Consider the following 14,861-nt stretch of genomic DNA (forward strand, 5'->3'; position numbering starts at 1 on the left):
GATGACACAAAGATAGGCGGCATTGTAGATGAAAGAATTACAAAGATATCGATAAAGTGAATGAGCAAAATTATGGCAAATTAATTTCAATGTAAGCAAATATGAGGTCATCCACTTTGGACCTAAAAAGGTTAGAACAAGGTACTTTCTAAATGGTGAAAAGCTAAAAACAGTGGAGGTCCAAAGAGACTGGAGGGTTCAGGTACACAGATCATTAAATGTCATGTATAGATACAGAAAATAATCAAAAAGGCTAATGGAATGCTGGCCTTTATACCTAGAGGACTAGAATACAAGGGGGTAGAAGTTATGCTGTAGCTATACAAAACCCTGGTTAGACCGCACCTGGAGTATTGAGAGCATTAAGTTGCATTTTCATTACAGAAGTTGGCAGATATGCTGCATTTTCTCAAAGTTTTCTGCTTAAATTTCAGATTTCCAGCATTTGCCTTTTTTTCTTGTTGGATCTGATCCATGGGTACTCAGTAGTATCCAGAGGGCACAAGCATGCCACACCCAGCTTGATCGCCCCTCACTTTAGCACGCAGGTGAACACACACACACACACACACACACAAAGACAAACCAGTCACAAACTCAGTGATGAAATGGCTCATTTTATTGTGTGATACAAGGATGTGACTTTACAACAGGAGGTGGTACCTTAACACAAATACTCTAATAACTAGCTGTAATGAGACCACTTTATCACTGGAATATGAAGACATAAATATTTTCTTTATTACTACACAGTTGATGTGTCAGTGAACTGTTTGGGTGACAGGACATTTATCTTTGCAAAAGACTTCAGACACAGGTACACAGGCTGAGCTAATCTAAGTGATAAAGGGCATAAACTTCAGTACAGGAGAGTGGGTTAGTGTCTTACTGCCTTTCCAAAGATCTCAAACTAGCAAATGCATACACTGACATGAGGACATTACAACCATTAAGTATTTACAACAAAAAGACAACTTTTCTAAATATTCAAAAATAAAAACACACAACTGATGGACGATGCTTGGGTACTTGTCTGCAGAGATTTCCATTTTAATACAGGCTGTTCGAATTATTCAAGAGTATCCTTCATTATTGGCCTCCACAGGCTGCATTAAAATACCAACAATTATTGTAATCACAAACAGGAAAGCCACTCTTTGTATTAGTTGCAACTTCAATCTTGCACACCCTCATCCTCAAATGAAGCTGGTTAGACATGGCAAAGTTCAAATGGAGTATTTCACCGAGCGACGAACTCGACCCCCTCACTCATGTTGCTATTCTTCCGAACAAGGGTAAATTGTTTATTTTAAAAACGTGATTAGAAATGCAGGGCATGTGTCAAGTGAGCCACAGTGAATCCCGGCTATATTTTAGTGAGATTGCTGTTGTTTCGGAGAGGATCCAGTAACAATGTATGAGCATAGCACATCACCACTCCTAGAACCCTACAGTCCAGCTATTTATGATTAGTTTCTTCCATTCCAGTCAATGCCCAAAATGGAAATGAACAATGAGCTTTTCTGGAACCGAGTACCCTTGCTTTAATCATCAGTTTTATTAAATATTATAGGCTCTTCCAAAAAGGTACAGTGATATAACTTGTACTCAAATTATTAGGTACAAAAAAGTATACTGCTGAATAGAGTGTTAATTTTAAGTCTGCAGATGAGTTAGCACCAACCATCGCATTTATTTTAATACCATCCCATTTGGTTAAAAATTTCACACTAAACAGCAGTTCAAATGAAGACAAACAACCTTGGTCAGAGTCTGCTTAATCTGCACCTCTGGGCAGGCAGGTCTCTGGTACAAAAATGCTACCATAAGCTTCTACAATCAGCAGTAACACAGCAAATCAATGTGTACTGATGATGTTATGCACATTACATGAACATTTATTCTGGGAGGAATAAGGTCACATCAAGGTTTTACAGCAAACACAATTTTATAGGGTGTGGCCATTCAGCCAATGGTTGTGGTTTAAGATGCGAGTTCAAAATTGTAAATACATAAAAAGGCTGTTCCTAACAAACCCATTTCAAGTATTCCATTAAAACAACAGGATTCCAGGCCTTCGCATAAATATGTTGTTGTGGAATTGAGCTTGCTAATGGTGGAACTGAGCTTACTAATGGACATAGATTTCAGGTGCTCGTGAAGCAACAACAAACTTAACCCCTGCTAAATCCAAAGCACCAGTTACACATTACAGCCTTTATGTATCGCAAATAGACAGTGCAAACCAGCACAATACCCAGAGGCTTTGAAAACTAATTAACTGTGGCTCACCTGCAGGATAGTTTCCAGTAAACTGCTAGCTCACAAAGGAGCCTGGTGTAATAAGCTGTAACTACTAGTAATACAAACTCTGTTTATTCACAGATCTGTTACTGCAACTTCCTTTCAGCTGTAGCAAAACTATTCAAACACTCCATTTAGTCTGAAACAGAGCAGTGTGGCCAAATGTACAAAATTACAATCAACATTCCCAGTTACATGGACATCCTGATCTATGAATACAATTCTAGTATACCCCTTCACAGTGGCCCCAATCAAAAAACATTCCATGGCATTTAGTGCCGTTTACTAAGACTAACCAGAAACTGGATACTACTTTTCCCATGACAGTCTGCAAAGGGACAGCATTTTACAGTTAGTACAATTTAGAAAGATTCAGAATGAAAAAACATCAATTAATTTTGAACCTGAAGCCTGTGGGGACCATTGAAAGCAATACTCTTCACTAGGATATTGGCCAAATAGATTCAGTAAACAGCAACCAAGACATGACACTGTACTTAGCAGCCAGCACATCCTGTGCCAGACTTAAATTACAAAGTATGATTTTGAGTTAATTCAGGAGTACTGAAGTTGAATGCTGTCTATTTGTGCAATGCCATAATCATTGTCTACTTGTGAAGAACTCGTAGGGGCTACTCGGAGGAAAATTTTCCAGATACTTTCCCCAATGTGATCAACTGACTTCCAACTTTAAGTAAACAGATATTACACCACTGCATTTGAACTCCACATGGCTGTGCACATAGGCTAATGAGCAGAGACACACATCCAGAGAGGGCAAAAGTAATGCAGCATTAGTGGCTTTCCTCAATGGTAGAAAATCAATCCTGTTCTAGCACCACATAGTAGCAAGAAGGCTGTCCACCTCATCATACATCACCCAAGGCAGCAAAATAGGACATCATTCAGAGACACCAGGAGTCTTGCGGGCACATATGTTGCTTCCCCTCCCTCCCGCATCATAAAAACATTCTCTCCAGTCAAAGCAGCATCAGCACCTCAGCTCATACCCACATCAGGACCTCATCATAGACAATTTTTCCTTTTTCGAAAATCTGACACAGCAACATCTTTGCATATTCACACAAACATTTTACATCGTGCACACATTTCTGTACAACGTAGAGGACTGCATCGCTCAGTGTTAAGAGTGCAATACATAACATAATAAAATCAAACTCGATCTCTGATCTTAAATAAACCATGCAGCTGAAGGAAATGAAATTGAATTTTCTGAATGAAGAAGCTCCTGGTGTGTTTGACACCTCAGACAGCAGCACGCTCACTCATTACCGAGCCAGCACACCACCAAAAGGGAGCAAGGTGGCTAGTCAATGACTGTAATGCAGTTGGTGATGCTGGCCAATAGGGAACAGTTTGATTGTGCCAGTATTAGCAGGAGCAGCCACCCTCGTTGATTGGTGGTTCTGGTGGTTTCTCCAGCTTGATATCAATCACTGTGCAGATGGAGTTAAGGAAATTTCACCTTAAATGTAGTTGCATCTACACAAATGGCAGATGGGGAAAAGTATACTGAACAGTAAAGCATCAAATAAACCTGTACAAAACTAGATTTAAGAGATGCGTTTTAAATTTACAATCTGGTATAAAAAGCACCACAATTTCAATTACTGGCACATAGATCCAAACAAGTTCAGCTATGCTGATCCATTAGTATGAGTTACCTGTAATATGGCACTCAACTGGATGGAAAACAGCTGCCAGTTTCAGCTGTGTCTGGGGGGCGCAAGCAGTAATGAGCAAGGATATAGGGGAAGCTTTACCCATTGCAGCCCCCATCCTCAACTGTATATACCAGTGAAGGAAACATTCTGAATCTTTGCTCAATCTTGTGCTGTGCAACATTTCTTTATATTGGTTTCATTATTGTTGCTGTGTGCCAAACATAGGTTATCTCTTGGGAAACCAGCCAAGCACCCTACATTGACTATATCAACTTCACATCAAGCTCAATGACATTCAACCATCTTGGGTAATTCAGTAGCATCCTGCATAAAGATCATTCCTTCATAGTCACTGGGTCAATCCTGGAACTCCCTCCTGAAGGCACTGTGGGAGGATCTTCACCACATGGACTGCAGCAGTTCAAGGCGGCGGCTCACCACCACGTTCGAGGACAATTATGGATGGGCAGTAAATTCTGGCCTTACAAGCGATGCCCACATCCCATGAACGAATAAAAAAGTGTCCACTAGAGAGCAGATAGTTTAATGTCTCAGCCGAAAGACGGAACTGGACAGTGCAGCACTCCTCAGTACTGCACTGGAGTGTCAGCCTAAATTTTTGTGCTCAAGTCTCTGGATTGGGACTTGAACCCATAACCTGAGGCAAGAGTGCTACCAACTGAGCCACTGGCTGACACCACTAAACTCAAGGAACTGCACCTCATCTTTCGATTAGGCACTTTACAACCTTCTGAACACAATATTGAGTTCAACAATTTCAGATGAGAAGCTCTGTCCCCATTTTTTTGGACGGCAGATGTTGATATTCTGCTATTCCCATTTACATCTCTTCTAGGGTACGGTAGCATAGTGGTTATGTTACTGGACTAGTAATCCAGAGGCCTGGACTAATGATCTGGAGACACGAGTTCAAATCCACAGCAGCTAGGGAATTTAAATTCAGTTCATTAAATCTGGAATAAAAAGCTAGTATCAGTAATGGTGACCATCAAACTACTGGATTGTCATAAAAATCCATCTGGTTTACTAATGTCCTTTAGGGAAGGAAATCTGCCGTCCTTACCTGGTCTGGCCTATGTGACTCCAGACCCAAAGCAATGTGGTTGATTCTTAACTGCCCTCTGAAAGATACTCCCATAGCTTGCTTAAAACCTTGTTATATCTCTAACTTTTCCAGTTCTAACGAAAGGTCACTGACCTGAAACATTAACTCTGTTTCTTGTTCCACAGATGCTGCCTGACCTGCTGAGTATTTCCAACACTTTTTATTCATTGTTTTTTTATTTGGCTCAGCTACCAACAGAACCATTGGCGCAGCCTTTGTTTCCCACCTTTCCCACCTCTCTCTTCACCCCCCACCCCATCCCTTTAACCTAGTGTCTCAAGTCTGCTCTAAATATCTCCAGGCGAGATGACAGGAAAGTAGAATTGCCTAATTGCTTATTTCTCCCATTTCCCCAAAGCAACAGGAAATGGGATCACTTGTACCCCATCCAAATTGACAGAATTAATATTGCATGTCTCGGTCCTACCCTGGTGAGCAATGGGATTAATCTTCCCAAAACTGGGATTCCCTCCACAGCTCTAATATTTCATGAATATGAAAGAAAGGTGTCATAACTACATGACCCTATTCCAGTTAGTCTCAGACCTGTACACAGTAAAAGAAATGTCACTTATAGAACATCTTTAACTTAGCAAATTAGGATATTTTTCTTCACAGAAGAAGCAAACAACTGAGCAACAGGTCAATATCTAGTTCGGAATGGAAAAAAAACCTGACCTAATCATTCATATACTGTGATGTTTGTTGAGTTTTAAATTGGCACCCTACTTTTCCAGATCATGCACAGGTGGTTATTATTCAGAGTGTTATCCTGACAGATAGCAAAAAGCAAAATTAACAATTTTACTGCAACTCTGCATTGGTTTTGCGCTGACCTACAGCTAGATATTCTTTAAAAAGCCATGGGAAAGCGCAGTGAAGGATACTGTCTTCTTTACTCTTTTCAGGTGCATTGTCCATACCAGGAAGAGCAGCTGCTACACGTCGGAAAAGCTGAAAGATAAAAATCAGAAGCTGGTGACTTGAGACCGAGCGGTTCAAAAGGTAATAGAAGACAAGCTATCCAAAACAGAACAGATTTGCTCTGGAGAATACACGTGTCGAGTTTACAACCTACACTTGTGGTAACCTGTTCTAAATTGCCAACTTCCCCTAAATTTTACTCTTTTGCTCTCTATCAACAGGCTTGCACTAGTTGAAAGAGGAACAAGCAGATTTGGAACCATCCTGCTATGAATGACAATGCAGCTCAGTAACAGCTGGCAAAGGTTGTATCTAGTGCCAAGGTAAGGTGAGCCAAGCTTGTTATTGTCCTCCCTCGAGAAAGAAGATCATGCACTGTAGGGAGGTGTCCTACATAGTGATTAAATAGGTAAAATGGCTATTTTCTATTACAGGCACATTCAAGAACTTACACTTATATAGCACTTTTTTTGAAATAACATCCCAACATGCTTCACAGAGGAGAAAGGAGTGGACACCAGGCCTTTGCAGTAAATGTGACTAAAGGCTTGGTTGACGAGATGGGGTTTGAGAAGACTTTAAAGGTGTGGAGAAAGGAGTACAGGGAGTGGGAATGCACAAGATGCCAGAGTCAGATGACTGTAGGGCATGGAAGACTGGAGAGGTTTTCAGAAATATAGTGGGGCAAGGCCATGGAGAGGAATATTTTTGATTCAATTCATTGAGTGTAGGTTCACAAGGACTGGGTTATGGATTAGCAGGTTTTAGTGCAGGACTGGTTACAGGTGGTAGCATTTTCAATGACTTATGGCGAGTGGAATGGTGGCAAGAAGGCATTAAAAAAAACAATGGAGTCTGCAGCTAACAAAGGCATGGATTGTGGTGGCGGGAGTAATGGGGACAGAGATAGGCAATGTTGTGGAGGTGGAGTAAGCCGTCTTGTTGATGGATAGGATATGGGGTTTGAAGCTCAGCTCTGGGTTTAATAGAACACTGAAGGGTACATGCAGCCTAAATGAGCAGCTGGGGGGGTGAAATTAAGTTGATGGTATGGGTGTGGAGTTTTTGGCAGGAGCCTTTATGGCTTTGGATTTCCTATGTTCAATTAGAAAACATTTTGTGGCTAACGATTGGATCTATTATGCTATTCTATAGCAGAAATAAAGCTGTAGATTTTGATCGAGAGAGACTTGGTCTGCTTACTGAAACTGCAGTCTACCGGTCAACAGAAGTAATTTGGGGAAAAAGCCCAAATTTTAACAGTGAATTCAAAGTCATAAAACTCCAACAAACCTGAGCTCAGAGGAACATTCCAACACACTTGCAAAGAGATCTCATCCAGAAGCATACTTACCCCAACCCCCCTCCAATCTGTTCAGCATCACTGGAGGTCAGGTCACACACTGGACAACCAACTTGGCATGACAATAGTAGTCACTTTCTGGTAGTTTGTTCCACTAAGATTACTCAACTGGTTAAAAAGTCTAACCATTTAGGATGAATGTGTACACCACACTGATCTCAGCTGCTCATGGTGTAATAGACCACCTGCCTTCTCCATTAGCTTGGCTCAGAGGACCAAGGACATGTGGGAGAGGGGATTTTTCTTCCATTTAAGAGAGGAACATTATGTTCAAAATGAGTGTCAACATTTTAAACAGAGTGGTAAATAAATAAAATCAGGGAGGAGTCAGTAAACAGACAAGAGTCACCGTTAAGAGTACTTCAGCAGTGTATTTCCACTGATGTTAATCCATTTTCCTCATACTACTGACTTGACTTTAGTATCTTCTCCCAGCCTGTACCCTATGTTACTGATTTTAATCCAGCCACTTGCTTTGTCTGTCTCAGTAACTCCTCCCAGCTAGCATCCTCTTAACTGCAAATTTTTAATTAAATACTTTGATTATAATTACTAAGTTTTATAAATATTGAGACCAATGAACATTTAGCAATTTGGATAATTACACAACAATGCATCATGTTGATTATCTACAGAAATAAACTTAAAATTCAAATCTCTACCAGTACTAGACAGCAGTTGCTCCTTATAGGAATCTATAAGAAGCCTGAAATCAGTGCAGAGTCTATTCAGGGTCCAGACAATTGCATATAAAGCATCTCTCCTTTTTGGGGAAGAGTGCTCCAGATTTCCACTATCTTTGCATGAAGTGCTTCATGACATCACCCTAAATGGCCCAGCTCTAATTTTAAGGTTATGCCCCTTGTCCTGGACTCCTCCACCAGAGGAAGTAGTTTCTCTTGATCTACCCCATCAAATCCTTTAATCATCTAAAACACTTCAAGTAGTTCACCCCTTAATATTCTATACTCAAGGGAATACAAGCCTGGCCTATACAACCTGTCCTCATAAATTTAACCCTTTTAGCCCGGTATAATTCTGGTGAATCTGCGCTGCAGCCCCTCCAAGGCCAATATCTCCTTCCTGAGATGCAGTGCCCAGAACTGAACGCAGTGCTCTAAATAGGGTAGAACCAGAACTTTATACAAGTGTAATTATAACTTCCACCCTTTTGTATTCTAGCCTTCTTGGGATAAAGGCCAATATTACATTAGCCTTTTAAATTATTTTTTGTACATGTCCAGTAGCTTTTAGCGATTTCTGTACTTGGACTCCTAGATCTCTGCTCCTTCACAATTCCTAGCTTCTCACCATTTAGCAAATACTCTGATCTATCTATCTTCGGTCCAAAGTGAATGACCTCACATTTTCCCATATTGAACTTCATCTGCCACAGTTTTGCCCGCTCACTCAATCTATCAATGTCCCTTTGCAACTTTTTGCTCCCATCTGCACTATTTACTGTATCACCTAACTTGGTGTCATCATCAAACTTGGATATACGGCTCTCTATTCCTTCATCCAAGTCATATATAATGATAGTGAAAAGCTGAGCCCCCAGTACTTTGCATTGTCACATATGGAGGTGTATAACGAAAGCAGTGTTAAATCAGATGGAACACACAATGTATTTATTATTCTGCTGCTAAAGTGAATCAGTGTTGAAAGGGCCTATCCCTTTAAACTACAAAATCTAATTGCTTCAAGTCTGAAGTCAAAGACTGTTTTGGCAAGAGAAGTCTGTAGATTGGAAGATCTTTGTAAATTTCTACTTGAAGGTCTAAAAAAAAAATCATGAATTGATTGCCTTTATTTCTCTTTTTTATACTGGCACTTCAAAGTATATTATACGAGATGAGACATGATAAATATTCAAAACTTTTACATATGACATCTGATTTATGGTGGGAGATACCATGAGAGCTAAAGCTGGACAGTAATTTAACCTGTAGAGAGGACTCGTGATGTAAATAGTTTCTGTCTTCTGAACTGATGTGACATATGGCATAAGAAGATTGAGAACTGGATATATGTTGGAACTCTGTCAGCTGTGGCTCAGTTGGTAGCATCCTCACCTCTGAAGGTTGTGGGTTCAAGTCCCACTCCAGAGACTTGAGCACAAATATCTAGGCCGACACTCCAGGGCAGTACTGAGGGAGTGCTGCACTGTCGGAGGTGCCGTCTTTCGGATGAGATGTTAAACTGAGGCCCCGTCTGCCCTCTCAGGTGGAGGTAAAAGATCCCATGGCACTATTTCAAAGAGGAGCAGGGGAGTTATCCCCGGTGTCCTAGCCAATATTTATCCCTCCATCAACATCACTAAAAACAGATTATCTGGTCATTATCACAATGCTGCTTGTGGGAGATTGCTGTCCACAAATTGGCTGCCACGTTTCCTACATTACAACAGTGACTACACTTCAAAAAGTACTTCATTGGCTGTAAAGTGCTTTGGGACGTCCAGCGGTCGTGAAAAGCACTATATAAATGCAAGTCTTTTCTCTTTTCCCCAACACCCATGTTCTTCAATCTGCGTATTAAATCTGTATTAAAAGTCATAGGACAGAACAGATTAGACACTCGTGGACTTATCATAGAAATTTACAGCACAGAAGGCGGCCATTCGGCCCATCTTGCCCGTGCCAGCCAACAAAGAGCTATCCACCCTAATCCCACTTTCCAGCACTTGGTCCATAGCCTTATAGGTTATGGCACTTCAAGTGCATATCCAAGTACTTTTTAAATGTGATGAGGGTTTTTGCCTCTACCACCTTTTCAGGCAGTGAGTTCCAGACCCCACCACCCTCTGGGTGAAATAAATTCTCCTCAAATCCCCTCTAAAACTCCGATCAATTACTTTAACTCTATGTCCCCTGGTTATTGACCCTTCTGCTAAGGGAAATAGAGTGGATAGGAAGAACCTATCTTGGCCCCTCAATTTTATACACCTCAATTAGGTCTCCCCTCAGCCTCCTCTGTTCCAAAGAAAACAACCCCAGCCTATCCAATCTTTCCCCCAGCTAGGGCAACATCCTCAAATCTCTTCTGCACCTCCTCTAGTGCAATCACATCCTTCCTGTAATGTGGTGACCAGAACTGCATGCAGTATTCTAGCTGCGGCCTAACTAGTGTTTTATACAGTTCAAGCATAACCTCCCTGCTCTTGTATTCTATGCCTCGGCTAAAAGGCAAGTATCCCATATGCCTTCTTAACCACCTTATCTACCTGTCCTGCTACCTTCAGGGATCTGTGGACATGCACTCCAAGGTCCCTCTGATCTTCTGCACTTGTGTCCTACCATTTATAGTGAATTCCCTTGCCTTGTTAGCCCTCCCCAAATGCACTACCTCACACTTCTCCAGATTGAATTCCATTTGCCACTGTTCTGCCCACCTGACCAGTCCATTGATATCTTCCTGCAGTTTGCAGCTTTCTTCTTCACTATCAACCACACGGCCAATTTTTGTATCATCTGCAAGTTTCTTAAATCATACTTCCTACATTCAAGGCCAAATCATTGATATATACCACAAAAAGCAAAGGACCCAGTACTGAGCCCTGCAGAACCCCAGTGGAAACAGCCTTCCAATCCCCAAAACACCCTTCGACCATTACCCTTTGTTTCCTGCCTAAGCCAATTTTGGATCCAACTTGCCACTTTGCCTTGGATCCCATGGGATTTTACTTTCGTGACCACCTGCCATGCGGGACCTTATCAAAAGTCTTGCTAAAATCCATATAGACTACATCAAACGCATTACCCTCATCAACCCGCCTTGTTACCTCCTCAAAAAATTTAATCAAGTTAGTCAGACACGACCTTCCCTTAACAAATCCATGCTGACTGTCCCGGATTAATCCGTGTCTTCCTAAATGAAGATTTATCCTGTCAGATCAGGTAGTTGTCGCCAAATGACAACTTAGTATGGCAGGGCAGACAAGGCTAGTATTTGTACAAAATTTGCAAGATATGGACTGTCTGGAAGCATAAATGCAAGAAATATCTTCAGGTGGACTCGTTTCAGCACAAAGCCAATGCACACGAGCAACAACTGGGCACAATCAGCAGTATACACGAGGAGAATTTTTTTTTTTTTTTTTTTTTTTTGCGGAAACCCCATCATACACGTGTGCACAGAGATTTAGGATAAGGACATGCTGGAAGAGAGATTATTTAAATACACCATGAGATTCTGATTTCATACTAACTTCGCCTCATGGATGCTAGTTCAAACTAAGAGTGCTATATTGGAGATCTGCAAGAAATTTGGGATAGTTAATTGTTTCGAAAATGCTATTAAGTGAACCACTATGATTAATATTTCTTCTAATTTCATTTCTTAATAAATCTGATTTATAGCTGCAGCCTGAGATATACAACCTGATTGGACTCACTGGCACATAATTAACAAAGTTACTATTTCTAACATATGTATCAATGGTAAATGGGGTTATTGTTCCACTGGAACACGCTATTGCCCAGATTGTGTTTAACTATGGACTCCCTCCTATTGTTGCCTATCTATTCCATTACTACCAGGAAATATGTATCCCTTTTTATACAAAAAGTCACATTTTGGTTCATAGGAAGCATGGGCTTGCCTGTGTAACTGGTCCTTTGTGCTGGACACAAGAAAAAAGGACCTGGAGTATATCAAAAACAAAACAGGGATTGGGTAAATTTGGGTTATAACCCTGGTGAAGAGGAGATTAAGGAATGATTGGATTGAGGCACTTGAAATAATGAAGGGAATAACTTCCTCTTAGTAGGGGAATCCAGAACAAGGGACACTCTTAAAATGAGAAATATACTGGTTGAAAATGCACCAGAAACAAATGTCTTTATACAAAAGGGCTGTGAGCACGTGGAAAGCACTGCCTTAGAAGCCCATAAATGTAAGATCAATTGAGGGGTTTTAAAAGGAGTCAAGATACTTTGGAAGTAAGAGTATTAATGAAATTGAAGAAAAGGTCAGGAATCAAGATGAAAAAGATAGCGAGATAGCCAAATGGCAGAGCAGACTCAATGGGCCTCTCTCTCTCTTCCTGCTTTCTTTGTACCCCACTAAGGGTCTCTGGTGGGCCATGACATTGGCATCTACACACACACACTCACTATGTCTCCCCTCAACCACAGGAGTCTGTGCTGAAGTCCAACACCTGCTTCTAGACAGGCAAGATCCAACAGCTTCAGTACACCACTTGCAGAAACTAGAAGATACAGCTCCCTGCATGTCTTGCCTCAGTTTTCACACAACTCTAAATATAACGGAAATAGAATCAGAAACAAACACTGCTCTAGGGTGCACAACCTGAAGAGCCTCATTCTGTTTACTTCATTCATTACTCACCTGTGATTAGAAACTAAGCAGCCTATTCTCAGCTCACACCAGGGTAAGGGCTCTCTGTTCAATCCTTTGGTTTCACGTTGTTTACCTAGATATTGGTTAGGTTAAGACACACTCTGGTAAGTGGACGAGAGATCCACTTACAGGAATGGTCAATGACATGGAACCCATGTAGATTTCTAGCACAGAACTCAAGCACTGTCTGACAACACACAGAGGCAATGAAGGAGTCTAAAGATACCCATTATGTCATACTAATGGGCTTATCCCAACCCGGGCATCAATGAAAAACCAGCAATTAAAAAGAGCTAAAATTCCCCAAATTAGATCTCCAACTGTTACAATATAAACCCTTTCACATTGAAAACTAAATGCAGGAGATTCCAAAATCTTGGCAAACTCTCTTATTTAAATCCAATTAAAGGAGTCTCCAAAGGCTTAGTTACAATGAACTGGCTAGTTACACACAATAACCAAATCATTTAACTTTGTCAAGAGATAGGGGAGCAGGATAAGCTGGACCAGGGGTGTCCAAAATGCAGCCTTCAAGCCTTGGTGATCTGGCCTCTGAAACCCAGGTAATTCAGTCTTATTTGTGCTCACATTTCTTAACTGCTGATTTGTCCTGTGTGAATTTTGTAGGCCTGGAGGTTTGGTCCTAGTCTCAGTACTGTTGCCTCATTAGTGGATAAATCCTAAATCAGTGTACCAAGATCTGTTGGTACTGGCACCTTGCTATGTATACAAAGTAATAGGAACATGGATTTAAACTTCATCTGCCCCTGAAGCTCCATAGTATGTCGCACACAACAACTTGTATTTATATAGCGCCTTTAACGTAGTAAAACGTGCTATATAAATACAGGAGTATTAAAACAAAAATCTTATATCGAGCCACATAAGGAGAAATTAGGACAGATTACCAAAAGCTTGGTCAAAGATAGGTAGACAAAAAGCTTGGACACCCCAGAGCTGCAGAGTTCTGGGGGGGGGGGGGGGGGGAAGGAAAGAGAAAGAGGTACAGTAGAACTAATTAACAATGGCCAATTGTAATAACTACAAAGAAATATTTTAAAATAAAGGCAAAACTCTTCCAAGACCAGTTCTGCAGATTAACTTTTGCCTACTTTACAGAAATCAATTTGTAAATTCAGGGCAGCAACTGTTCAGTACAAGCCCCGGGTGAACCTCACACTCCATTCCTACTTTTACATACATGTACATACCTGCTTGACATTATATCCTGCTTTAGCGCTGGTTTCAATATACATCACATTCAGCTCCCTGGCTTTCCGCTCGCCCTCCTCCATAGAAACCTGTCTACAGTAATGGAAGTGCAACACATCATCAGCACATGATCAAAAGCAAAACCAAGAACTGACATTGTAACATATTAGAGTCTAGAAATAATAAAAGGAACAGCAACATTTTGGACTTTTAACAGTTCCAAAGTCACTAAGTAACCCCTTTTCTACTTTGCTCACACCACACAAGTCTGGAATGAGAAATGGTCACTCAGCCCCGAGCTTACTCCATTCAAGACGACACACAGTTTTTGATCTTGAGGTAGCTCAGAGGAATAAAGAAAACCAGAGGAAGTATCTTCTTCCTCAGCATCTGAGAAGTGGAAATTATTTTGCAATATCTACAAAATGCTAAATATACTTACAATTCCAATTTCACAGGAGCATGTAAACACACGGTCCAGGACAACATCTCATTATTGCTGAAGACTTGTTTTGGGGTGCAAACACGCTTACTATTCCTGGTGACTCACCTTGGAGTGCAGAATCACTCACTTCACTATACTTGAAGGTTCACCCTACAATGCAGGATCTCTCAATATCCCTGGAGTTTCATCCTGGAATACAGGATCTTTCATTATTCTAAAGCAGTCCATGCTCTCACCCTTCATCTGGTAAGCAGAACAAATTAAGCCTCCACTACAAATCAAACATGTAGCCACCACTGCATCACAAATCCCTGTCAAATTTAAAGCAGTGTACAAGAATGCAGCTAGTGGCTCAGGCCCCATTTGAGCTTGCTTTTGGAGACTATGTTCTTATTTTTAATCCCAAAGATCTGAATTCTCACAAATGAGACCCCAAAA

The 14,861-nt window shown here is 40.9% G+C and overlaps 1 protein-coding gene across 8 annotated transcripts in view; it reads right to left on the reverse strand.

The window, feature by feature from the left end:
• Positions 1-597: 597 nt before the first annotated feature.
• rab41 (RAB41, member RAS oncogene family) overlaps positions 598-14,861 on the reverse strand; it is a 56,422-nt gene continuing 42,158 nt past the window's right edge. For all 8 annotated transcript variants that reach the window (XM_085998190.1, XM_085998186.1, XM_085998182.1 and 5 more), the window contains 3 exons: positions 13,978-14,071; positions 6,003-6,069; positions 598-3,761 (listed from right to left, as the gene is read on the reverse strand). In XM_085998190.1, coding sequence (XP_085854316.1) covers positions 3,697-3,761; positions 6,003-6,069; positions 13,978-14,071 — 226 coding nt within the window. In that variant the 3' untranslated portion in view covers positions 598-3,696. The remainder of the gene's footprint in view (positions 3,762-6,002; positions 6,070-13,977; positions 14,072-14,861) is intronic.

This window comes from Somniosus microcephalus, chromosome 1 (genome assembly GCF_052327205.1).
Source record: "Somniosus microcephalus isolate GS21.2 chromosome 1, FLI_Smic_1.0, whole genome shotgun sequence".
NCBI classification, from domain to species: Eukaryota; Metazoa; Chordata; class Chondrichthyes; order Squaliformes; family Somniosidae; genus Somniosus; species Somniosus microcephalus.